This window comes from Balaenoptera acutorostrata, chromosome 14 (genome assembly GCF_949987535.1).
Source record: "Balaenoptera acutorostrata chromosome 14, mBalAcu1.1, whole genome shotgun sequence".
Classification (NCBI taxonomy): domain Eukaryota; kingdom Metazoa; phylum Chordata; class Mammalia; order Artiodactyla; family Balaenopteridae; genus Balaenoptera; species Balaenoptera acutorostrata.
In genome coordinates, this window is record NC_080077.1 from 35409380 (window position 1) to 35437027 (window position 27648).

General features: G+C 35.3%; 1 protein-coding gene across 1 annotated transcript in view; it reads left to right on the plus strand.

Moving 5' to 3' along the window:
- The window catches only part of THEMIS (thymocyte selection associated), a 163540-nt gene that overhangs the window by 31681 nt on the left and 104211 nt on the right, over positions 1-27648 (plus strand). The window contains exons 2-3 of the mRNA XM_057527630.1: positions 2920-3078; positions 26162-26620. Of these exons, the coding sequence (XP_057383613.1) occupies positions 2920-3078; positions 26162-26620 (618 nt within the window). The remainder of the gene's footprint in view (positions 1-2919; positions 3079-26161; positions 26621-27648) is intronic.

Genomic DNA, 27648 nt, shown 5'->3' on the forward strand with positions numbered 1-27648 from the left:
CAGAACAGAGATTATTTCAGTTATACATTTGTTGTCTAGGCCAGTGCTTTCCAAACCTTAATGTACGTATGAATCATCTGGGGGTCTTGTTAAAAATGCAGGTTCTGATTCAGCAGGTCTAGGGTCTGGCTAAGATCCTAACAAGCTCCCAGGTGATGCAGCAGGACACACTTTGGATAGCAAGCGCCTAGATACATATGACCTCTCATTAAGTTGTCATTAGTTCCTGGACACTGATAACTGGAAATGTAAATTCTCTGACTCTGAGGTTGCTTCAGACTTTGATTGGCTTTTTTGTTTATTGGTAATTTTTTTTTTAAACTTTGGGTTTATTTATTTATTTATTTTTTATTTATGGCTGTGTTGGGTCTTTGTTTCTATGCGAGGGCTTTCTCTAGTTGCGACAAGTGGGGGCCCCTCTTCATCGCGGTGCGCGGGCCTCTCACTATCGCGGCCTCTCTTGTTGTGGAGCACAGGCTCCAGACGCGCAGGCTCAGTAATTGTGGCTCATGGGCCTAGTTGCTCCGCGGCATGTGGGATCTTCCCAGACCAGGGCTCGAACCCGTGTCCCCTGCATTGGCAGGCAGATTCTCAACCACTGCGCCACCAGGGAAGCCCTACTGGTAATTTTATAAAGACACTGCACGATCTGGATTCCCTCTACTTCTCCAGTCTCCTTTCTTACCAGTTCCCATTTCTTACTTTATATTTGAGACATAACAAATTATGTGAAGTTTCCAGAATGTATCAGACTCTTTCGCTTCTCACTGCCTTTGCAAATACTATATCCTCTGCCTGTCCTAACATTTTGTGATGCTTCCTTTAAAACTCAGCTTGGCTGTCATCTCCTCCACAAATCTTTCCCTAATCTCTTTCCCATATAATTGCTTAATTAAATGCCTCCAATTTACTCCCACAATGCCCTGTATTTTCTATATTATAACTTTCTCATAAACTGCTTCAATTGTCTGCTTACTTGTCTGTTCCCTTCAAAACAGTGCTTCTACGGGGAAGGCATATGCATTTTGTACTACTGCCAGTTGCAATGTCTGACACATAGTAGGTATTCATTAAAGTTTGCTGAATGAATGAGGAAGGGAGGTTGATGTGTTGGTAGTTATGCAATAATATAATGCAATATTTTTTTCAAGAAGCTTAAAATTGAATTGGGAGTAACAGAAACTAAAGTTGTAAAAGGTTAAGTACAGGATGAGATAATACTGTAGAAGTAAAATGTTACTATGTGATTAATTGCCGAATGAGGATCATAGAAAATAATTATTCTGAGTTCACTGGAAGAAAATGTCACTGTGGATTTATTATTATTTTTTAATATACCAGTTTGTTCCATGAGGGATTTGAGATGGCTGACAACACAATGTATTGGAGTTAATAAAAAGTATGAACGCATGTGTAGTTAAGGCAATAGTATGAGAAAAGGAGGGAGTTTAGAAGTATACAAGGAGCTCATATACTAGCATGTCTGCAAAAATGATCCTCATTAAATAATAGACAGTAAGGTTGGTGTGCTAATTTTCATTTCCACTCTGCCTGGGAGGCTGACTTCTGTGGAGTCAGCAGCTCCATTGTCCTCTGGCTTCTGGCTGAATTGGGGCAATGGGGTGCCCTGGCAGATGATTCAGTGGAGGAAAAAGAGTGAGATCAGGACATTTATGTTCTTGTGTTGCCTAGAACTGTCTGTGCCTGTGTGTAAATTGTCCCTTTGTTAAAATCTCCTTAAATTGTTTGAATTTGCGTGTGCCCCCTGCTCTCTGTAGAGACTTTGATACAACCACAGAGTTGTTTAAAGCTAGATTGAATGCTGGGCTTAATAACTTTTATGATAACCATTAATGCTATAAAAATATTTCAGGTACTTACTATATATCAGGCAAGATTCTATGAAGAGGTGTTTCAACAGAAGAATTCAGAAAACCAACCAACAAACCTAAAATCTTGTGCTCATATTATTTACATTTTAGTGTGGTAAAGAGGGTATAAATCATATTGGAAGCAAGGAAAAATTGATATGTTTCAAACCCCACAGTTCTTCAATGTTTATTTACATCAACCTCTAGTTTACTGCTTTATTGTAAAGCGGTAATATCCCAGAGATGTAGTTTTGGGGTTGTTTCCTTTTTACTGGGGGTAGATTACCCAGAACTTTTGCTTCTCCTCTTTCCTGTTGCTAATCTTTTGGTTATTTCACTGCTCAGTGTTCCTCCATCAGGAGATATAAAAGGGAAATAAATGGATGAAAAATTTAGCTTTGACATCTATGATAAAAGGTTTGTTAGGAAAGAGACTGAAATCCTGAACTAAAATGAAGCTTTTCAGTTTATCTGGGTTTGTCTGCCCCCTATTGCCATAAAGATGTTGAGAGTTGTTTCTAGCTTGTCAAAAACAAGAGATAAAATGGACAAAATGTTATATTCATGATGATGAAGAGAACTAGGTCTTATAAATAGATATGGTGCTCTTAATATGAAGCCCTGGTGTACAAATGCTCTGTCTTTGGATGTTAGATTGTATTACAACCTTGTTTGCAGTACTTAACTCAGATCATTGTTGACTCATGTGAGTTTAATTCTATGACCTAGCCAAAAAAAGATCATAAATCCCAGCAGGGGAAGACATGGTTGTAGCTTGACCTTGGAAAGGTGAGCTAAAGGTGCTGAGGACCATAAATCCAATTTACAATAATAACAAAAATAAGATTGTTTACACTTTGCCCAGTGGATGAAGTGAAAATCTAATATTTTTCCTGGTACATGCTGTATATTTTGCCAAGCTTGATTAAATTCCTGTTTAGCAGGTATCTGAGAGGAACTGAATAAAAACACTTCATATGAGACTTTTGACTCCTACTTTGTTCTTCATTATTGAATTATTTTTTTAAAAGCTGTTTTTTTTTTCCAGGTTCTATTTATGAAATGTTTGGAAATGAATGCTGTTTGTCAACAGGAGAAGTGATTAAAATTACTGGCCTCAAAATTAAGAAGATCATAGCTGAAATTTGTGAGCACACTGAAGGGTGTGAGTCTCCACAACCATTTGAACTGCCTATGAATTTTCCAGGTACAGTATTTTGCAAGCATTTCTCATTTGTAAAACTGTATTCTTAAATGTTATATACGTCTCTACAACTGAAAACAATGAAAAAGTGGTAGTTTTTGTTTTTATTTACTCTAGGGCAGTGGATGAAAAAATCGGGATTCTTATAGTTTAGTGATTTTAAGGACTAATAGGCAAATATTTTCTCCCCTTTTCAGTAAACATTGTTTACTTAGGACTTAATATTTTCTGATAACAAATATTTAGTGAGTTTAACTATATGCACCATTAGTTGTGTCAGATAGTGGGAATGAAGAAATTAAAGATATATTTTCATAAGATATATAGAACTAATTAATATTTCCTAAACATATTTACCCTCTTTATTCCTAGCTCCCTGGATCACTGCTAAACTTCACTGTCTGGCCTTACTGACAAGTTTGGCTGCTCTTCTTTAACTAGTTAATCTTCAAAGATTAGGTCAGATATCAGGTCTCCTAGAAAACTTTTGCTGACTCTATAATCTAATCTAGATATCTCTATGTTCCCATAGTATCTTGGGCACCATAGCATGCACCTTATTGGGTAGTAATTAATGATTTTCTTATTTGTCTTATTCTTTAGACCAGGGTTGGCAGACTTTTTCTGTAAAGGACCAGATAGTAAATATTTTAGATTTTGCCTGCCAAATGGTCTCCATAACAACTACTCCACTCTGATGTTGTAACATGAAAGAAGCTACAGATACTACATAAACCAATGAGCACAGGTGTGGTTCAATAAAAATTTATTTACAAAAACAGGTGGCCAACAGAATTTGGCCTGTGAACTACAGTTTGCTGAACTCTGCTTGAGACTAAAACTCTTTGACAAATGAAATATGACATATGTGGCTTTATTTCTATGAACAAGCACATTTTCTGGCACAGGGAATGTGCTCAATAATTTCCTGTTGGTTGAATAATTGTTTATGAATGAATGATTAGTGAAAGAGGACAATCTAGTAAGCTGTTACAACATAATGTAGTTTATGGTATAACTGAAGTATGCATGGGTTCTGTGAGAGTCTTGATAAGATGGATCTAACTCCAGTTGGTTATGCTTCAGAGCATGGATTTCGGAATCATTATATTTGAATCCCAACTCTGTTACTTCTTAGTTAGGTAACCGTGCCAAATTATTTACCCTCTTCTCATGTAAAATGGGAATAATAATACTATCTCTTAGTGTTGTTGGGAGGATTAAATATTGAAATATATTTAGATTGGTTAGAGTGATACTTGCCATATAACAAGGGCTATAAAAAAGTGTCAGCTTATATTACCATTATTAACATTATTATCATCATTGGTGGAGTCAGGGAAAGCTTTTCAGAGAATGTTATTCTTGAGCTGAGGTTTGGAAAATTAAAATAAATTAACTGTATGAGGAGAGGATTATTCCAAGTGATCCAATATTTTATCCCTTTCAACTGAAATCTTACTCCTTGTTTAATTCTAATTACTCCTCATTACCCCATCCTATATAGCAATAGATTCCCAGTTAGATTTTAAACTCAAAGAATCCAATATGTTTTTAAGCCATCCTTCCTTATTTGTGAATTTTCCGTTTCTTGGGGGGTTATGATTTCTATTTTTATTTTATTGTGGTCAGAAGACATACTTTGTCTTTTGAGACTAGTTTTATGGCTTAACATATGGCCTATCCTGGAGAATGTTCTGTGTTCACTTGAGAAGAATATATATTCTGCTGTTGTAGCATAGAGTGTTCTACAGATGTCTGTTGGTTTATAGGATTGTTCAAGTATTCTATGTCCTTGTGGATCTTTTGTCTAGTTCTGTCCCTTTTAGAAAGTGGAGTATTGAGGTTTCCAACTGTTATTGTTGAATTGTCTGTTTTTCTTTTCAGTTCTGTCAGCTCTAGCTTCATGTATTTGGGGACTCTGATGTAAGGTATATATGTGTTTATAATTGTTACCTCTTTGTGGTGGAGTTTCCCTTTTATCATTATATAATATTCTAAACAATTTTTTTTTAATCTATTTTTTTCTAATACTACTGTAGTCACTCCAGTTCTCTTTTGGTTACTATGTTCATGGTCTACCTTCTTCTATTCTTTTACTTTCAAATAACTTGTGTCTTTGAATCTGAAGTATGGCTCTACAAGTAAGTTTCTTGTAGACAGTATATAGTTGGATGGGCTTTTTTTTTAAAATCCATTCTGTCAACCTCTGCCTTTTAATTATTTAATCCATTTATATTTAGTGTAATTATTGGTAGTGTAAGATGTACATCTTCCATTTTGCTATTTGTTTTCCATATGTCTTAGGTCTTTTGTGTTTCTCTATTTGTCCATTTTTGCCTTCTTTTGTGTTAAATAGATATTTTCTAGTGTACAATTTTATTTCCCTTTTTAAAAAAAAAATCTTTATTTTTTAGAGCTGTTTTAGGTTCATTAGCAAATTTGAGCAGAAGGTACAGAGACTTCCCATATACTATACTACCTGTCTCAAATTTGCACAGCTTCCTCAATATCAAAATACCACTGTCTTTTCATGGTGTGTAACATATCTTTTTAGCACTGAATAATAGTTCATTGTCTGTATATACCACCGTTCATTTTGCTATTCACCTATTGAAGAACAACTTGGTTGCTTTCAAGTTTTGGCAATTATGAATAAAACTCCTATAAACATTCATGTGCAGGTTTTTGTGTGAATATTAATTTTCAACTGATTTGGGTAAATACCAAGGAACATGATTGCTGGACCATATGGTAAGGATATGTTTAGTTTAAAGAAACTGCCAAACTGTCTTCCAAAATGGCTGCATCATTTTGCATTCCTACTAGCAATGAATGAGAATTCCTGGTGCTTTGCATCTTCATCAGCATTTTATGTTGTCAGTGTTTTGGATTTTGGCTCTTCTAATATGCATACAATTATGGTATCTTATTATTGTTTTAATTTTCAATTCCTTAATGACGTATAATGTTGAACATATTTTCATATGCTTATTTGCCATGCCACGTTCTTTGGTGAGGCATCTGTTCAGGTCTTTTGCCCACTTTCTAATCAGGTTATTTGTTTTATTATTGTTGGCTTTTAAGAGATCTTTGTGTGTTCTGGATACAAGCCCTTTATCAGGTATGTCCTTTGCAAATATTTTGCAAATATTTTCTCTCAGACTGTAGCTTGTCTTCTCATTCTCTTGACAATATTATTCACTGAGCAATTTTTTAAAAATGAAGTCCAGCTTATCAATTATTTTTCTCATAGATTTTGTCTGTGGTGTCATGTCTGAAAATTCATCATCAAACGTAAGGTCATCTAGATTTTCTGCTACATTATCTTTTAAGAGTTTTATAGTTTTGCATTTTACACTTAGCTCTGTGATCTATTCTGAGTTGATTTGTGTGAAGAATGTAAGACCTGGGTCTAGATTCTTTTTTTTTTTTTTTTTAACATGTGAATGTACAATTGTTCTAGCACCATTTGTTGAAATTACAATTTTTGCTCCTTTGTCAAAGATCAGTTGACTATATTTAGATGGGTTTATTTCTGGGCTCTCCATTCTGTTTCACTGATTTGTTTATTCTTTCACCAGTACCACACTGTGTTGATTACTGCAGCTTTATAGTAAGTCTTGTCAGTTCTCTGGCTTTGTTCTCCTTTAATGTTGCTATCCTAGGTTTCTTGCCACTCCATGTAAACCACAGAATCAGTTTGTCAGTATCCATGGAATAACTTACTGGGATTTTGATTGGCATTGCATTAAAGCTATAGATGCAGCTGCGAAGAACTGACATCTAAACAATATTATATATTCCTATTCATGAAGGTAGAATATATCTCCATTTATTTAGTTCTTTCATTTCTTTCATCAGAGTTGTGTAGTCTTCTTCATATAGATCTTGTACATATTTTGTCAGATTTATACCTATTTCATTGTTTTGGTGCTAATGTAAGTGGTTTTGTGCCTTTAATTGCAAATTCCACTTGTTCATTGCTAGTATAAATAAAAGTGATTGACTTTTGTATATTAACGTTGTATCTTGAAACCTTGCTATACTTATTAGTTCTAGGAGTTTTTTATTGATCCTTTCAGATTATAATTGAATACATTGTTGATATTATTATGAGCAAGCAAAATTTGTAAGATTAACTAAGAATAAGAAAATAAAAGTTTTTACTTTATCCTCACTCGTTCCTTTTCTGCTGCTTTTCCTTTATGTAATTCCAAGTTTCTGACATACAATTTTTCTTCTCTCTGAAGAACGTTTTTTAACGTTTCTTGCAAAGCAGGTCTATTGGAACAAATTCCCTCAGTCATTGTTTGTCTGAGAAAGTCTTTAATTCTCCTTCACTTTTAAAGGATATTAGGATTCAGATTTCTTGGTTGGTGGGGTTTTTTTTCCTCAACGCTTTAAATATTTCACCTTCCTCTCTTCTTGCTTGCATGGTTTCTGAGGAGTAGTTAAATGCAATTCTTACCTCTGTTCTTCTACAAGTATGATAGGTAAGATTTTTTTCCTCTGACCTTTTTCAAGATTTTTTCATTATTTTTGATTGTATGCAGTTTGAATATGATGTTCTTATGAAGTTTTAAAAAAAATTCCTGTTTAGTGTTCTCTGAGCTTCCTGGATCTGTGGTTTGGTGTCTGGCATTAATTTGGGGGAAATTATCAATCATTATTTCTTCTGTTCTTCTTTTATTTATTTATTTATTTATTTATTTATTTATTTATTTATTTATTTATTTACTTATGGCTTTGTTGGGTCTTCGTTGCTGCGCGCAGGCTTTCTCTAGTTGTGGAGAGCAGGGGCTACTCTTCGTTGCGGTGCCAGCTTCTCATTGCGGTGGCTTCTCTTGTTGCAGAGCATGGACTCTAGGTGTGTGGGCTTCAGTAGTTGTGGAACGTGGGCTTGGTAGTTGTGGCTTGTGGGCTCTAGAGCGCAGGCTCAGTAGTTGTGGCTCACGGGCTTAGTTGCTTTGTGGCATGTGGGATCTTCCTGGACCAGGGCTTGAACCCATATCCCCTGCATTGGCAGGCAGATTCTTAGCGCCACCAGGGAAGCCCATTGCTTCTGTTCTTACTTCTCTCTCTTTCCTTCTGATATTTCCATTATGCATATGTTACACCTTTTGTTGTTGTCATACAGTACTTGGATATTCTGTTCTGTGTTTTTGTTTTATATTTTTTTCCTCACTGCTTTTCTGTTTTAGAAAGTTCTATTGATATATCCTCAGGCTCAGAGATTCTTTCCTCAGCTATGTCCAGTCTACTAATGAGCCCATCAAAGGCATTCTTCATTTCCATTACAGTGTTTTTGATCTCTAGCACTTCATTTTGATTTTCTTTTATGCTTCTGTCTCTCTGCTTACGTTGCCCATCAGTTCTACTTTATCCACTAGAACCCTTAGCGTATTAATCATAATTGTTTTAAATTCCTGGTCTGATTGTTCCAACATTGCTGCCATATCTGTGTCTGATTCTGTGCTTGCTTTGTTTCTTCAATTGTCTTTTTTTGCTTTTTTTAGTATTCCTTGTACTTTTTTTTCATGATGGTTAGGCATCATGTACTGGTTAAAAGGAGCTGTAGTGAATAGGCCTTTAGTAATGTGGCAATAAAGTGTGGCAGGAGCGGAAACATTCTCTAGTCCTATGATTGTTATAGTATTTTTGTGAGCTTGTGCCTCTGAATTGTGAACTTCACAAATGCTTCTCAGTCCCATTCTCTGCATCTTTAGGTGGAACGGGATGGCTGGAGTGGGTTGGAGTTGGGTATTTCCCTTCTCCCCTGTGGAAGACCAGAGCAGGCTAAAGCTGGGTATTTCCCTTTCCCCAAGTGGAAAGGTGAGAGTGGGCTTTTGTTGCGTATTTTCCCTAAGTGGAAGGCTAGAGTGGGTGTTAGTTGTGTATTTTCATCCCTCTGGGTCAATGAGTCCTGATAAAACACCAATAGTTTCTCTCGAGGGCAGGTCTTATTAAGAACAGAATGCTCTGGCCTCTTTCAAAATGGTTTCTTTTACTTTCCCCCCACCAGAAGCATGAGGGGATTTTTCTCTGATATTCACTGTGAGAGCCTGGTTAAGTTTTTGGTGGTAAAACTTAAAAAATTGTGGGCCCCCCTATGACTAAGTTTCCTGGAATTTTTTACTCTCAGACTTGTCCACTCTGAGCCTCTAGCAATTCATCAATTACAGGTCGTATTTGTCTACCCTGGTATTGGTTTTTGTAGCAACTTCTTCTGTGGTAAATTGAGATTCTCTGTACTTGCCTGTCTGTCTCTCCAGTTTTGGAGGCAGTAGTTTGTCCTGTGATCTCACTTCTCTGATATATCTAGGAATAGTTGTTGATATTTCAGTTTGTTCAGCTTTTCACTTTTTTTTAGGACAGAGTGACAACTTCCAAACTCCTTATATGCCATGCCAGAAACCAGAAATCTGGTGGTTTTTTAAAAATACCCATATATATATTTAGTTATTTTATCAGTGGTAGCCTGGGGATTACAATTAATGACTTAATTTATAACAATCTAGTTTGGATTAATGAATTTAATTTCAATAGCATATAAAATTTGGCTCCCATATAGCTCTGTTTCTTACCCCTTGGTTCAAATTTTTATTATTATAAAAATTACATCTTTATACATTGTGTGCCCATCAGCACAGATTTGTAACTATTTTTTATGCAATTGTTTTTAAAATAAGATATGAGAAAAAAATTGAAAACAAAACATACATTTAAATTTTCTTTTAATTTACTTTCAGAGTTATTTTTACTGATACTCTGTTTCTTCACATGGAATAGAGTTACTGACTTGTGTCCTTTCATTTCAGCCTAAAGGACCCCCTTTAGTGTTTCTTGTATGGCAGGTTTGGTAGTGTTAAATTCTCTCAGTTTTTGTTTATCTGGAAATGTCTTAATTTCTCCTTTATTTTTAAAGGATTTTTTTTTTCTGGACAGAGAATTTTTGGTTAATAGTCCTTTTCTTTCAGCACTTTTAAGTATGTCATCCCAGTGACTTCTGTCCTCCATGGTTTCTAAGTAGAAATTAGCTTTTAATCTTATGAGAAACCCTTGTACATGATGAATCTTTTCTTCTCTTCTTTTTTCAAAATTCTCTAACTGTTGGTTTTCAGCAGTTTAATCATGATGTGTCTAGCCATGGAACTCTGAGTTTATTCTACCTGGAGTATGTTGAGATTCTTAAATGTGTAAATTAATGTTTTTCACCAAATTTTGGAAGTTTTTGCCATTATTTCCTGAAATATTTTTTTCTACACTTTTTTCTCTCCTCTCCTTCTGAGGCATTCATTATTCACATATTGATATGCTTAATGGTGGACTTCCCTGATGGTGCAGTGTTTAAGACTCCATGCTCCCAATGCAGGGGCCGTGGGTTCGATCCCTGGTCAGGGAATTAAGATCCCACAAGTGGTGGGGTGCGGCCAATAAAAAGGAAAAAAAAAGAGGGTGTATTATATGCTTGATGGTGTCTCATAGGTCTTTGAGGCTTTGTTTATTTCTTTTCATACTTTTTATTTCTTAGAATGGATAATCTCAATTGACCTGTTTTCAAATTTGACTTATATTCTCTATTTGCTAAGACTTAATAAAATACTTTATTAAGTATTTCCATACTTCCTTTTCATTCATAAACATAGTTTCTTTTAGTTCTTAAAACGTATTTAATATAGCTGTTTAAATTCTTTCTCCAGGAATTCTAGTGTCTGGGCTTCCTCAGAAGCAGTTTCCATTGATTGATTTTTTTTCCCCTTGTTTATAGGCCAGATATTCTTGTTCCTTTGCCTGTCTCACAGTTTGTTGTTGAAAACTGGATATTTTCAACAATATAATGTGTCAGCTCTAGAAGTTGCATTCTCCTTCCTCCTCAGGGCTTGTTTTTGCTGGTTGTTTAGTGACTTTTCTGAACTAAATCTGTAAAGTCTGCATTCTTAGTCATGTGTGGTCATTGAAGTCTCTGCTCAATTAGCTTGGTGGGCAATGAATGTCTGGACAGATATTTCCTTAAACAACTGGAACCAAGAAGTCTCCAGTCTTTGTTAAGAGGTTCTGTGTTCATTTGGAGGCATGCTTTCAACACTCAACCAGGCAATTGAAAATTCTTGCTTAGCTTTTACTTCCTGTTCATGGAGCGCTTCAAAGTCAACAAGATTTGAGAGCTTACAGACTTCTCAGGTCTTTCTTGAGCATGCACACAGTTCTGGGCATGTGCACAGTCATATACATGTATGTGGTCTTCTAGATTTCCAGGAATATGTTGGAACTTCTCAATGTCCTTACGGACATCTCATTCCTCAGCTTTTCCTTTTAGGCTTTTTGGTTAGCCCATTTTTTTCCCCCAACTGTTATACACCACTGCAGGCAGCCACAAAAATTAAATAATTGCCTCTCATTGTTTCTGACAAATGCTCTGAGGAAAAGTATTTTCCACTCACTGAGCTCAAAATAGATCAAATAGAGACAGCATTACAAATAGAACCTTCCAGGAAGTCACCAGACATATCAAATAATGACAATTTTCTGAGAATGATCTTTGAAGGAACTCCAACTTCTTTCTCCTCCATCTTGTGACTGCTAGGCTGCTGGCTTTGCCATGATTGTGGGCTGTTGGTTTTCAAGGCTACTGTGGAGTTGAAGGGGGTTGGAAGAATGGGAATACAAGCAAGTTAAAATGCCACAAAGTTTGCTGTTCTTACCAAGATTCAGCTACTTTTTCATTAATAAATGTTCTCCAGATTGCTGCAATTCTTTGGTTAATTTCCAGAGTTCTGAAAAAATTAATCCTGATGATTTTTTTTTACCAGTTTCTCTACTGCTTTTTGGAGGAGACAATTTTCAAAGGTCCTTATTCCACCATTTCACTGACATCATCCACCCTTCTGTATTGAAGTAAAATATATGAACACAGATCCTTAATTTCTTATTGGTAGTTCAAAAGTTTTGATGAAGATGACCATAACCTTGGAAAGGGTACCTAGGGTACCCTTTCTTTGCAAATAAAGATGCTCTACTGAAGAAAGATATCCAACCTTCAACCAGTAAATATAGCTTTATAGATGCAGCTCCAACAAATGAAAACTCAAGCAACAATTAAGAAAGAAAAGCTTTGTTAATTTGGCAAGGACTCTTTAAGGGAACAAACTGGAAGGTGATTTTTCACTAAAATGTGACTGGGAAACTAAACTTGCAATATACATAACTGGTTGCATATCCTATATTAATGTTATGTTTCCATATATCTTTATTATGTCCCCTCAAAAAATGTTCAATATATTAAATAAAAAGCAATCATTTCAGTTCTTTATGGAAATAAACATACTGCTTTAAAAGCATAATTTGTTATTTTAGAAGACAGCCCTCATAGCTAAGTCCTTTTATGAGCTAGGAAACATGCCATTCTTGCCAAACACAACAAAAATACATTCTGATATTTGGTAGTTGATTGCGTTGTCCACATAGATCAGTAAATCATGTAATTTTTGGGTTATAATGAAGTTCCAAATTTCTGGATTACTTCTTGGAAATATTTGTTCCTCCTTAATAGTGTTATTAAGCATGAATAATAAACGCTTTCTCTTTAGACATAAGAAATATCCTGAAAGAGTTTCAATACATCTTTTTCTGATGGACAGAGTTTATTTCTAAACAGCAAGTTTACATATTATCTCTAAACCATATGTTCAAGGAAGGTTGTGGTTGCATCTATAAAACCACCATTAAAATTACAAGGCTAGATTGAAGATATTTTTCTGTTTGAAATTTTAGATCATATTTTATGAATTTTATTATTGTGGAGGAATTTTGTTGCTGGAGGCAACAAAATGTGTAAGAAATGTGATAGTAGAGCTTAGACATGGAACATTCTCTACTACTCTACAGTCTATCCTGACCACATCACACTCTCAAATGAGAATCCTAATGATGTGCCAGACACCTTTCTAATACTTTTGCATATGAAACTGTTCTAGGGGCTTCCCTGGTGGCACAGTGGTTGGGGATCTGCCTGCCAATACAGGGGATACGGGTTCGAGCCCTAGTCTGGGAGGATCCCACATGCTGCGGAGCAACTAGGCCCGTGAGCCACAATTACTGAGCCTGCGCGTCTGGAGCTTGTGCTCTGCAACAAAAGAGGCCGCGATAGTGAGAGGCCTGCGCACCGTGATGAAGAGTGGCCCCCACTCACCGCAACTAGAGAAAGCCCTCGCACAGAAACGAAGACCCAACACAGCCAAGAATAAATAAATAAATAAAAAAAACCAAAACAAAAAAAACTGTTCTAAACACTTTTATGTATATATAGGTTACTAATTGAATTCACATTTTACATATGAGAAAACAGAGTTACAGAAAGGTCAAGTAACTTGCCCAAGATCACATAGTTAAGTAAGTGGTTATGTTAAATCTACACTAGCACTGTTCAATAGAAATATAATGTGTATTCATCCAACATTATTTATGTGGCTATCCCAGGAACTTCACTTCTTCGACACATGGTCCACTCCGTAGGGTTTTCCCTGAATGAGTGATCAGAGCAAGCCCAAGATGGAAACCATAGTCTTCTATAACCTAATCTCAGAAGTGAAATACCATCACTTCTGCTATATTCTTTTGATCAGACAGACACATGCTGGTGCAATCTGGGAGGGGATTGCACAAAGGTGTGACAACCAGGCGGCAGGGACAGGAATCACTAGAGCCATCTTAGAGGCTACCTAACACAGATATTTTTAAAAATAAAAAAACAAAAAAAAGTGAATTAATTTTAATAATGTATTTTAGTTAAAAATATGCATCTAAAATATTATCCTTTTAATATCTAATCAATAGAAAAATTATTGAGATATTTTACATTCTTTTCATGTTAAGTCTAAAACCCAGCATGTATTTTCCACTTACAGAACATATCAAGTCTGGCCATGCAAATTTCAAGTGGCCAAATTTCAAATGCTCAATACAGTGCTCCAACTGTGGTACTGTATTGGAGAGCACCAATACAGATCTAAACTGTTCCAGAGTCTGTGCTCTGAAGCACTTCTTCCTTAATCATAGAAAAGAGTGAGATGGTCTTTTTGTCAACCAACATCAGTGTTATAATGGGGATCCACAAATCCCCTGGATACGTGGCATCCTTTCTAACTTTCCTGTTATATGCAGTAAGCATTGTAATGTTAAAAAATCTAAATTAATGCTACTCCTAAATAACATGACATAGGAATTTTTAAATGAATGTTAGAAAATTTATTAACTATAAAATTTCCTTCATATGTTTAATGGATTTGAGTCATGCTTTAAAGACAAACTTTAGGCAGTGCTTCCTACATAAATTAATTTCTACCAGATAAATGGAAAAATGGATTTCATCTGTCAAGAGGTCAAGCCATCTCTAAGTAGCCTCGCAGCTGCCAGGCCGACTTGCCACACTTCATAAATTAGATCAGTAATGAAACAATAAGCCCATATGAATGTAGTAGTTGCTTCCTCATGGTACAGCAGACAGCATGAGCATCATGCTTTAATGGTTCCCCTTGAGCCCCATCTCCCATGGGTGAGATAGAACAGGCCAGGTGGGTGCCCAACGCACAGTGGAGGAACACTGAGTTTAGGAAATCCCCAAAGTATAAGAGGCTGATGGCCAATCTGCCATTCTTTGCCCTTGAAGAAAACATGTCTTTATTACCTTGGGATGTAAGAAAATCTCCTTGGAGGAGAGGAGGGAGACTTTAGTATCCTAGAATGCCTCTCAGGAAGGAGATACTCCCTATCATTTCCATACTGGTCAGGAAACAAATATTTTACCTCCAGTTTCTGAGGCATGTAGAAATGCTGTGGAGGATTATCTCCCAACATATCTATATCCCTTAGCAGTAAGACTGTTTCCAAAATCATTTTAATTATAAATGTGAAAAATATAGGAAAGTAGTAAGAATAACCAATGACAAAATTGGATTAATAATATAATTATTTCTTCAAGAAATTGATTAAGGTTAAATGATTAAAATTTATGAAACTTGCTCCTTTACGCATGGATACCAAAACACCTAATACATACATAATGTATGTACATTCATACATTAAATATATTTAATAATAATTCACTTAAAATTCAAAACGAATTTTCTCATTGTTTCATTTGGGAAACTATGTACTTAATCGATGGAAAACATGTAATATTACATTCAATGGTGATTTATTATATTTCATGTACCGTTGAAATGACTTAAGTCGTTCACATTTAGCCATTTTATGATTGTAGCTATTTTTTGACTATAATATCAGTTTATAAAGGGACCTGATAGGAAAATTATGTAAAAATATTTAAAATATATTTGATAGCTTTATAGTAAATAACTTTTTGTCTTCTGTTTTTTAAATGACTTATGTTAAAAGAAGTAAGCTACAGGGCAGAATTTGCTCTTATTTTTCCATCTGGATGTTATGATGACACATGATTCAGAAAAGCCCTAAATAGGGCTCCCTGCTTTTTGGACAATTTTCTATTGAAGGAATCATGGACCATTCTTCCAAGTTTTCTTGGTCAACCTCTCTTAAGGCATCTCTTCCCCACTGTGCTCACTTAAGCAAAATAGATTGATCTATGCTTATTATACAAAATATTTTCCTAGACAAAAAGGGGTATTCTGCATATACGATGCAAGAAAATGTGAAGTAATCTAAATGCACAACAAATTCAGACTTTTACACTAATTTTTAGTTCCATTTTTTTTTGGCCTATGTTTTCTTCACTTCAGTACATGATCAGATTTCTTTTCTAAGTCTTTGGTCTTTTGATAACTAAAATATATATTATCTGGAACACAAATGGACTGCAGTTCTAGGTCAAAATGTTCTTTTTACCCATCCATGTACATTTTAGAATCAGAACAGAATTCTGTCAGAAATATCATTTTAAAATAGGCTTTTCTACAACTGGCACTGTTCTATAAGTTCTCATAGTATTAATATTTTGTGCACATCTTCTAAAAATCTATCTCATCACTTTTTGCACTTACCATCTCCTTCTCTTTCACGCACAATTCCTTCAAAGCTCTTTATGGTGTTGCCTCAACAGTATCACCATGGAGGAGCTCTCATGAGGGGAACCAGGCTGTCCAACCAAATTGTCTACTCAGGTCTTCATTTCCTGAAGTGGACATTGGCAAAACACGTTACTGTATTTATACATAATTACATATCAGAGGTTTAGAGGTTCTGTCATTGGAACAAAAGATTTTTTTCAGTAGACTTTATTTTTTAGAGCAATTTTAGGCTTTCACAACAAAATTGGCATAAAGTACAGAGATTTCCCATGATTTCCCATATACCTCTACATATGCATAGCCTCCTCCATTGTTAACATCCCCTACCAGAGTGGTACGCTTGTTACAACTGATGAATTTACCTTGACACCTCATAATCATTCAAGTTCATGGTTTACATTGTAGTTTACTCTTGTTTTTGTATGTTCTATGGGTTTAGACAAATGACATGTATCTACCATTATGGCATCATACAGAGCATTTTCACTGCCCTAACAATCCTGTGTGTTCGGTCTGTTCATCCTGTCTCCCTCACAACCCCTGGCAAGCACTGATCTTTTTGCTGTTTTTGTAGTTTTGCCTTTTCCAAAGTGTCATACAGTTGGAATCATAGACTATGTAGTCTTTTCAGATCAGCTTTTTTCGCTTAGTAATATGCATTTACAGTTCCCCTATGTCTTTTCATGGCTTTCTAGCTCACTTCTCTTTAGCGCGGAATAATATTCCATTGTCTGGGTGTACCACAGTTTATTTATACATTCACCTACTGAACGACATCTTAGTTGCTTCTAAGTTTTGGCAACTGTAAATAAAGCTGCTATAAACGTCCATGTGTAGATTTTTGTATGGACATAAGGAACACAACTTTTTGAAGTTATAAAATGTGTTGATTTTTCCCAAATTTACCAATGCCACATCTATCTTGTAGAAAATTAGAAAAGGGAAGAAAATGCAGGGGTGAGAGCATAGCACCCTATAATCTCATCACCAGAGCTATTTAGCATTAATATTTGGTTTCCTTCTATTGTTTTCCAGTAGTGCACCTACACACATACAGACATGTTTTTTTTTTTTTTAATTTTTTATTTATTTATTTATTTATGGCTGTGTTGGGTCTTCGTTTCTGTGCGAGGGCTTTCTCTAGTTGCGGCAAGTGGGGGCCACTCTTCATCGCGGTGCGCGGGCCTCTCACTATCGCGGCCTCTCTTGTTGCAGAGCACAGGCTCCAGACGCGCAGGCTCAGTAATTGTGGCTCACGGGCCTAGTCGCTCCGTGGCATGTGGGATCTTCCCAGACCAGGGCTCGAACCCGTGTCCCCTGCATTGGCAGGCAGATTCTCAACCACTGCGCCACCAGGGAAGCCCCAGACATGTTTTAATATAATGAGAAATAAGCCTATTTCTGAGGACTTGCCTATATCATTAAATATTCCTCAAAACATAATTTTTATTTTCTATATAATAGTCCATCATATGCTTATACCATAATTAATAAATCCATTCCAAACATGGTCATTTATGCAATTTATGCTATAATGAACAGACTTTTAACTGAAGTTTTGCCTGCATTTCTGATTATTATGATAGTTTCATATACATAAAATTATGACTTCAAAAGTAAAAATGTTTTTAAAGCTTTTGATGCATATTGCCAAATCACATTCAGTAAAGATTCTGCCAATTTACATCCCACCAGGAACTAATGACAGGGCCCATCTATCTGCTTTTTTCAAGCTATTACTTAACTGTCCATCCTTCCTCACTCCCATTTTTTAAATTAACAGCTTTACTGAGCTATAATTTACATAGCATAGAATTCAGCTGTTTTAAGTATACAGTTTAATGGTTTTTAGTGTCTCTGTCTCAGGTTTTTTTTTTTTTTTAGCAACATGAGTTTAAATAAATGAAAAGAGGTAACTGTTAAGTGCTTACTACAAACTTTGGGCTGTAGAGGGTACTCAGTGATTGTTAAATATCTTTAAAAATCTTTAGAGAGGTTTCTTTGTTTCATGAGACCCAGCATGGTTAGGCCTCTAATGTTCTCATTTCAGCTCTATCTTCCTTATTATGAAAATAAATTCTTCTGGCCTTTGGGGGCAGCTGGTCTATTATGCTTAGTTTTTGATGATGGGGTAAATTTTCATCTTTTTCTAACATATTCTGTGTCTTTTTGCAATACTTTATTGGGAAGTTAGAGATTGTCACGTCTAGGCTGCTAGACAGTTGACGTTTAAATCCCTCTTGATCAGATATTAACCATATGAAGCTCCAGTTTGTCTATCTGTAGTGTCTAAAGTGATCAACAACAGCAAATCCAGTCTCTCTGATCTTTCCTGCAAGCTATAGTCGGGGCCAATCTCTGAATAGTCTGAACTAGTTCCAAAGGTGTTACCTGCGACGGATCTCCCAATGCTCTAACAAGACTTATCTCAAAAACTGCTCATGAGCTCTTGCTGACTAAATACCCAGTCAGATCTTCTGTATGAGGTCCAGCAAACTGTTTTCCAGAGCCAATCCAGTGGAAATGATGGTGGGCTTGCCAGTTGAAGAGTTATTGCCAATTTCAGGTGGGATTTTCAAATTTATGTTATTCGAGTTAGTTTTTTGGTTGCCTAGTAATATGGGATCAAAAGGATGCGCTTAGGAAGAAAATGTTCCTTTATATATGCTGGCGAATTTAGGAAAAAAAAGTTTGGTTTTCTTTATTGTGCAGATCAAAATCTATTTAAATCTTAAGCTCTGAAATCCATTTAAAACTTATGGTTACGTTGGAAAATTATCTCTCTTCCTAATTTGAATTTAATGTAAACTGATTTTTAATTGTTTTGCATAATCATGGGTAACAGATTTTTTTGAACACTGCATGGTAAAAATCAGCAAATATGTCAGACAAAGCACAACATTAAAGGAAACACCACAGCGTATGTTGACAGTTATAGAAGAATTGCTGCTGTTTTCACCCTTCACACCAGAATAATTTTTTCAATATTTACCTCCCATGTGTAGAGAGGGAAACATATGGGGTTTTATATAATCATAAGCATAAACAGGTGGCTACTTAGGTACATTTAATTTGCAAGCAACATCAATACTGAGCAACGCAATCAGCACCACATGGCTCCCAAACTCTTTCCACTAACATTCCATTAGCAAAATTAAGATCATTAAAATAGAGGGAGGGTACACTCCTCCCTCAGTTGGCTTCAACTACCCTTCAGAGCCATGAATAAAACACATTTTCAAAAATGCCTTGGCATTTTGCTGCTTCTTTTGTTCAAGGGAACTTCAGCAACTGTGTATAATATATACCTTGTGAATAACTACAACCAGCACAATATTTGCATTTAAAATGTGCTTACATCTCCCTATAATCTGCTTATTATGGACATAAAATTTTGGTGGTTAAATTCTAAGCAATTTATCAAAGCCTGGAGTCAGACAAATTCCTCAAAGCCACCTGGAAATATTTCCCCAAAGGCAGTCCACCTAAAGAGGTCACCTGAGGCTCTTTTCCATAATCAAACACTCTGGCAAAATCTGTAATGGTAGCTGGTAACTTTTTTTGCTCAGCCTGTGTCAGATACTGAACTGTGGATTCTACATATTTTGTCTCATCTAATTTGATCCAAACTGGATCCTCTTTGGCCCTGTAAGTATTCATCTCTCTGATGTTATAACCATCCTACAATGGCTTAGAATTCCAGAGTGAAAGAAAATGATATGAAAGAATAGCTATTATTTCTTGTATTTTGCTTTTTCAGTGCTTGCTCTGTGTCAAGTGCTATCTAAGCATGTTACATGTATTGACTCATTTAATCATCACAATGACTTTATGAGGTAGATGAAACAATTTTCTCCATTTTACAGAAAAGGAAATTATAACCCTGAGAGTTTAAGTTCTCAAGTTTACACAGTGGGGAAAGGACTGAGACCAAACTTAAACCCAGGTTGTTTGAATCAAAAATTCATACTTTTAACCACTTCACTTTCCTGTTGGGATAGTAGTGTGTTGCTGGGCCTGAAAATTCTATTGCCTAAAGTCAGCAAGAGCCAGGAGTAGTAAATGTGTGATATTTTGACGGTCTCCTAATAAAGCCTCGTGAGAGATTTGGGGGACCTAATGTCTGTGGGCGTTCTTTCCAGTCCTGATACCTCTATGTGTCTTCTCAAGGGGCAGTGCTCTGGAGAACTGTAAGAGTCCAGAGAACTGTGCTCTTGCCAAGGTTTATGAGAAGAAGAATTTCTGACATCTTCTCGCCTCATCCTAGGTCTATTGCTCATTCTCACTGCTTAGGAGAGAGAAAGATTTAACATGAACAAGGATGTATGGCACTTTTAATAGTAAAGCCATGATTATAACAGAGATTTAGGCATTGATATCAAATTATATCATTTGATTTCAAAGTCTAACATTATTAATGTAAATTATTTGTTAAATATCTCAAATGTATTAGATATTGCATATCACTCCTTTCAAGGCCTTACTGGGAAAATAAAGGTTTTTTCATGCAGTGGTTGAACCATTGAGGTAAAAATGAATCAAAAGATTTTACGATTTATTCTTTTTATTGCCAGGTAAAAGAACTATTAAAAATTGTTAATAGCTATTATAGATAATTCTGATTTCATTATACATGTAAAGACATTCACACATAGGAATTCTACAGCCACACTTAGCATCTAAAACACTTAACAAACTTGGTCACCATCTTAGATATGTCTTCTCCTCCTCCTAAATACTCCATTAAATTACTACACAAAATTTTCTTATGAATTTGACTTTCCTCACATTCCTTGTTTCTGCTCTTGGAGACTTCTGTCAAGATTGTTTGAATCACTCATTAGTGGATGATTTTCAATAATCTCAGAACTCTGGAGAATTTTCTCACAGTTTGGACATTATTATTATTATATGTTTCATTACTTTGCTCAAGAATTTTGAGTTTTTTGCTTTGATAGGGTATTTCATGCATCTCGTTTTAATCTGAAATTAAATAGAGGTGCTTGAGCTAAGATTCTAGTCAAAATACCAGATTTGGGATAGTCTTGAAGAAGATAGTTTTTGTAGGATGTGCTGACCTAAGAATTGTCTTGGAAATGTAACAAAATAATAGGAAAATGTGGAATGAGAAACCTATATAGGCAAGTATAAAGTAACAAGGATGCTTAGGAACTTGATTGCAGGACAAAGTGCCATTTTGAAGAGGCAGAGGCATACACTCACAAAAATAAGTGAAACACACTTTGCTTTATTGTCAGAGAGACAAGACACATGATCAAAAATATGTAGCAGTCTGATTTCTCTCTAAATCTTCTCCTTCACATAGCTCAGTCCATTAGAAATTTTTGAGCAGTATCTCAAATATATATGTATGTATTTAAAATTATGGCAGCTATGTGTATATATGCATGTATATTTGATGTGTTGTTAATCTATATCTCAAAGGCAAATTTCTTTATGATGATAGTGGATGTGAATCCACATTTTGATAACTTTAAATTGTTAAAGAAGTTTCAGCCACTCTTCATATTTTATTAGACGAGAGTGTCATTGTTTTATTTCATAATATGGCTAAAGAAGAGATTGAGTGAGAGTAGAAATGTCGACTTCGTCCTTTTTTTTTGTTCACTTGTGTTTATATTAGTTTTATTTTCAATACATGATTTATTTGCAAGAAACGTGTGAAGCCATTTATCCATTTTGTGAGATTTACTTTATTTAAAAACTGTGATTGGGGCTTCCCTGGTGGCGCAGTGGTTGGGAGTCTGCCTGCTGATGCAGGGGACACGGGTTCGAGCCCTGGTCTGGGAAGATCCCACATGCCGCGGACCAGCTGGGCCCGTGAGCCACAGCTACTGAGCCTGCGCGTCTGGAGCCTGTGCCCCGCAACGGGAGGGGCCGCGATAGTGAAAGGCCCGCGCACCGCGATGAAGAGCGGTCCCTGCACCGCGATGAGGAGTGGCCCCCACTTGCCGTAACTGGAGAAGGCCCTCGCACGAACCGAAGACCCAACACAGACAAAAATAAAGAAATAAATAAATAAAGTAGCTATAAAATTAAAAAAAAAAAAAAACTGTGATAATGTATTCTGGAAACCCACTTACATATGGCCAGGTGGTCTGCAGCACACTCAAAGAACATGATCTTGTGGACAGCTCTGTCAACCCCTTCAGCTTGTGCAGTTCCCAGGCCTCCCACGTGCCTGTACCTCCAGGCACGTGGCCATCTGATGTATGAGGAGATGAGACTAGTGCCAATCAATGTCAAATATCAGTGAAGTTCACTTTCTTATGTTGCTCGTTTTAAAAAGTTCTAAGAATTTCTGCACCCAAAAGGAGGGTGAAAGGCTGGACAAACAATTTACGATTTACAATAATAATGAAAGGCTTAAATGTGTAACCCTATGATTAAGCCCTTGAGCTTTAGAGGCACAAAATCCTACTTGTATCTTATGAGCTGTGTGATGATAGAGAATTTATGGTATCTCTTCAAACTTTCCTGTGGTTATTTGTGAAGTGTTTGTTTTTTATTTCTAGCTACCTCGTATTGTAATTTGGAAAATTGAATTCTATCAGATATGTAAATTTCCAGCACATTCTAAGCTGCTAATATTTTAATAATCCTAATTTTGATGATATGAGAGGAGGATGAGAATTAGTACATAAAGTTCACTCTAAGATTCCTTATCTCAGAGATAGAGGGAATATGTTTGGTTGGAACTGTGAAAGCAAGCTAGAGATTAGACAAAGAAAAAAGATTGTGAACTCTTTTCACACATAACATCTTACACAATGATCTTATGTATATAAATAGTATTGTGATACACAGGTGGAAATTTTTTATTTTTTAAATTACTCCCTATTTGTGTGAGAATTGATGAGATAGAGAAAAAAGTAGAAAAAAATCTGATGAGTGTAAATTCTGCACGGTGAACCAGGAAGTTATTTTTGCTCTTCTCATACTGGAGGGTCTGGAAAGGCTGACCAATGCAAAGGGAGGGCCAACCTGTGAGACCACATACATATCTTGTGAACTGGAATAAACATGTTCTCATAGGAAATGTCCTTGTAAGTCATTTGTGTGACAGGGAGGTGGCCTGGGGTGGAGGTAAGATTATGAGACTTGGATTTAAAAGGTCTGACTTGAGATTCTATAGCCACGACTATGAAAATCATGACCGTTTTTATATCCCCCAGTAATAATATTTGTTTTACTGTTCTTGAAAGAATATAAATGATGCATATGAAAAAATTTGTTTAAGCTTGTAACTTTTTAAGCAAATTTCATTTATTACTCTTACTATTAATAATAATGATTGCAGATCATTAAGAATTGGATAAAAATATAAACTCCCCAAAAGCCTGAGATTCAAGGACAAGATCTTAAAGACTAAATTTACTTATTGACTGTTTTTCAACAGATCAACTAATTGCATTTCCTTATAATTTTTGTTTCTCAAGGAACATACTCCTTATGAACAATTTCTCCTAGGTAAAAATAACACTAATATCCATTTTAATAGGTGACAATCAAATTTGGAAATAGAAATCTATTTTCTTTCTGCTTTTTAACTTACATTGTGAGGATTACATATTGGCTTATTTTATTATCTCTCTAATGATCACTCAGCTCCTGAAGTATGTTTTGTTTTGTGTTTTGAAAAAATAATAAATTATATTTTCTCTAGTATAAAACTATTTTTACACTCTTTCAGAAAAAGATGGAGAAAAAATTGGTTGAATTTAAAGCTGATCATATCTATGGTGCTATAGTTTATTCTGAAATTAAAGTTCCAATATGACATCATTCACATATATATATATGTATATATACATATATATCTGTATATACTTGCCCTAGTTTATATGGTATCGAGTGACTGTAAGAAGGGACTCTTTGGACTGGCTGCAATAACATATAAAGAAATAAGTTAATAAAATATTTTTCCTGTACTCTGCCACTTAGTATGCTAAACTGTGTCCTTAATCATCTTCTAAGGGAAAACACACAGATTTCTTAGATAGATTTTTCTTGCAATAGAGACATCCAACAAGACAGCTCTGAAGTGTGTGATTAACTTGAAATAATAGTGGCCCTTAGGGTTTCAGGCTTTTTCTACTTCATAACATTTTGGGTCTGTTATTACCTTAGGTGAACCCAATTCCCCAGGAAAGAAGATGCTGAATTAATTCTTCTGTGACTTATGTCATCAATATAGCGAGGATAGAAATGAAACCATGTTTCTTTACGCTTATGAGATTCTAGGTAGCTATTATTTAAACTTATTTCACAAAAACTGCTGAATTTTTTATACCCTGATGATGACTGTGGACTCTTAGAAATAAATCTTCACATGGAAACAAATGAGATTAAACATGTGCATGCACTTGCACACGGGCACGTGCACACACACACACAAATTCAGTTACTGTGGAGAATTCGAGAGTACTGTTTTATTGGATTTTCCCTGATACAAGACATAATAAAATAAGAAGTTCCTTCAAAGTAAATGTTTCTTTGCCTTACTGTCTTCAAGCACACCATGCAGGGAATGAACACTATTTGATTTATAAAGGTTTTCAGGACAGATTGCACATGCTACCTTCCTCAGCCTTTGCCAGGATTGTATCACCCACTTTTTCAGAACATTTATATTTAAAAGTAACCAAAATCCTGTATTTTTTTTGTTTGAGCAAAGATCGACTAAAAAATAACATCATAAATCTTTGTACCATAACCCAAAATACACATAAGAGACATTGTAACCTGGTTAATAATAATTTGATACATAGATAAATTTAACTGGACTGTATTTTTGACTAAATGAATAAATAACTTTTACAAGCTATATCATTCTAGTAGGATTCTTTACACACTGCCTTCTTAGTGTATGCTATTATATAATAATTGTCTTAATTTACTTTGGGGTTAATAAAGCAATTACCTAATTTTTCCTTTGTTCTTATTTTCTCTGGAATTTATTAAAATTTATTCAATAAATAAATTTCTGAAAGTGCTACAAAACAGATGTGCTTATAAAATAAAAGCAAAATAATTCAAAGAGAAGAATGAAACTTAAACATGCAAGCATAAAAAGCTGTGTCTTAAAGAACAAAAATTCATTGTATCAGTGACTATCCCAATAGTATTAGAGGAAAAAATTTGAAATATTTCAAATAGTGAAACTATGGCAAAATTAGAAAAGTAATGAGAAGAATGAATGATATATAATCAAGTGTATTCAATGCAGAACAACTACCTAACCTGGCATTTCTCAAGGAGAGTTATGTGGATCACTAATATATCGTGACATACTATTTTGTAGTTTATTTATGTATGTTTCCCCAAGAGTTTTAGAATGAAAGAAATTTGGAAATTCTGCATGTTATATTCCCCTCTTGTGAGTCACAGTGCATCTGAAGTTTCTGAGAAATCTTAAATTACTTGGAAATATGTAGATACTTTTTATTGTGGTAAAATGCATATAACATCAAATTTACCATTTTAAAGTGTACAATTTAGTGTCATTATGTACATTCACAATGCGTTACAACCATCACCATGGTCTAGTTCCAGGTAATAACTGTGCAATCGTTAATTTGACCATGAAACAGTTTCCTTCTGGAATATCTTTTAATCTTGGTGTTTCCAGAGAATATATATGGAAATACTGATCTAATCCAATCCTTTCATTTTAAAAATTAAAAATGCGATCTTGAGAGATTAAATGCCTTGCTCAAGATCACACATGTGGTTGGGAGATAGCCAGTATCTCATGCAGATTGCATCTCCAGGAAGTGGGCCTTTTCTATTTCACGCTGTTTTCCCCTTTCCATCTATGTGGCCTGTCTGGATCTGACAATCCAGTAACCTACTGAAAATATATTAAATTTTTACCTAGAAGAATTCAAGATTAAAACAAATATCTCTAATCTTGAAAAAGGTACATTACTTTTAAATGCTACGTTTTACTTGTTTTATAACTCTCTCGCTGTGATTTTCTTATGAGAACTTTCTAATTCACAGAATTCTGTTCTCAGGTCTTTTTAAGATTGTGGCTGATAAAACTCCATACCTCACTATGGAAGAAATTACAAGAACCATCCATATTGGACCAAGTAGACTGGGACATCCTTGCTTCTATCATCAGAAGGATATAAAACTAGAGAATCTCATCATAAAGCATGGTGAGCAAATCATGCTCAACTCAGTCGAAGAGATCAATGGAGAAATAATGGTGAACTGTGGTGTGCTAAGGAATCATCAAAATCACTCATTTACTTTGCCTTTGTCACAAGAAGGAGAGTTCTATGAGTGTGATGATGAACATATCTACACCCTAAAGGAAATTGTCCAATGGAAGATCCCCAAGAACAGAACACGAACTGTGAAACTTACAGACTTTTCAAATAAGTGGGACTTAACAAATCCATTCCCTAAAGGCTTTTATGGTGCTGTGATTCTCAAGCCTGTTTATGAAATTCAAGGTGTGATGAAATGTAAGTATCCCCTGAGAATGATGCTTTATGAACATGATTGTGGGGTTTGGGAAAGAGAAAAGCTTTAGTCTAAAGAATGGAACTCTGTCCCTGACTTGTCCATTAAGCCCACTGAGAGTTAGATTCTCATCTATAAATAAGCAAATCATGTGTTTGTTGCAAGACTCAAATTCAGTAATGTATGTAAGCAAATATTTTAAATTGTGTGGTGCTATCCAAATGTAAAATGCTGTAATTGTCAGGCACAGACAGATTAAAATACTTATTTTTATCACTGCCAGTTAAACAGGATCAGAAAAGAGCTACTTTTTAGAATAGAGAATTAATTGGCTAGAAAGAAACTTTCGTGTATGGAGGTGGTCAAAAAAGAGGTAAGAGTATAAAGTTTCTTTATGTGTCCCTTACTCCTACTTTTGTGAGAGCCGTTTTTCTTTTTTTTTTCCCACCATCCCTCATTGGTCATAAATCCTCCTATTAGTTTGGAGTCCTTCTGACTTAAGGGAAAATGATATGACAAATTAATTCACACATAAGTGTGGGTTTAAAAGGATTCTATTGAAATATAGTTGTTTTACAATATTATATTAGTTTCAGGTGTACAGCATAGTGATTCAATATTTTTATACATTATACTCCCTTTAGAATTATTACAAAATAATGGCTATATTTCCCTGTGCTGTACAATATATCCTTGTTGCTTATCTATCTTATACATAGTACTTTGTATATCTTAATCCCATACCCCATCCTGATCCTCCCCCTTTCCCTCTTCCCACATAAGTGTATTTTAGTATGTAATCTTCATAAGATTTTTGCATTTTAAAATAGGAATAGCTGGAGAGAGCATTGTAATCCTAAAGAAATTAACACCTTGACTTTTTAAGCTTATGGCACATAAGCATGACAAGTATGGAACAAAGAGTTCTGTATTTGCAGTCAAAAGTCCTGGATTCTAACTCTGGTCAATAACTTAATAGGTGGTGGCTTTGGGTGAGCCATCTAGACTGAGTCTATACAAAGGGGATGAT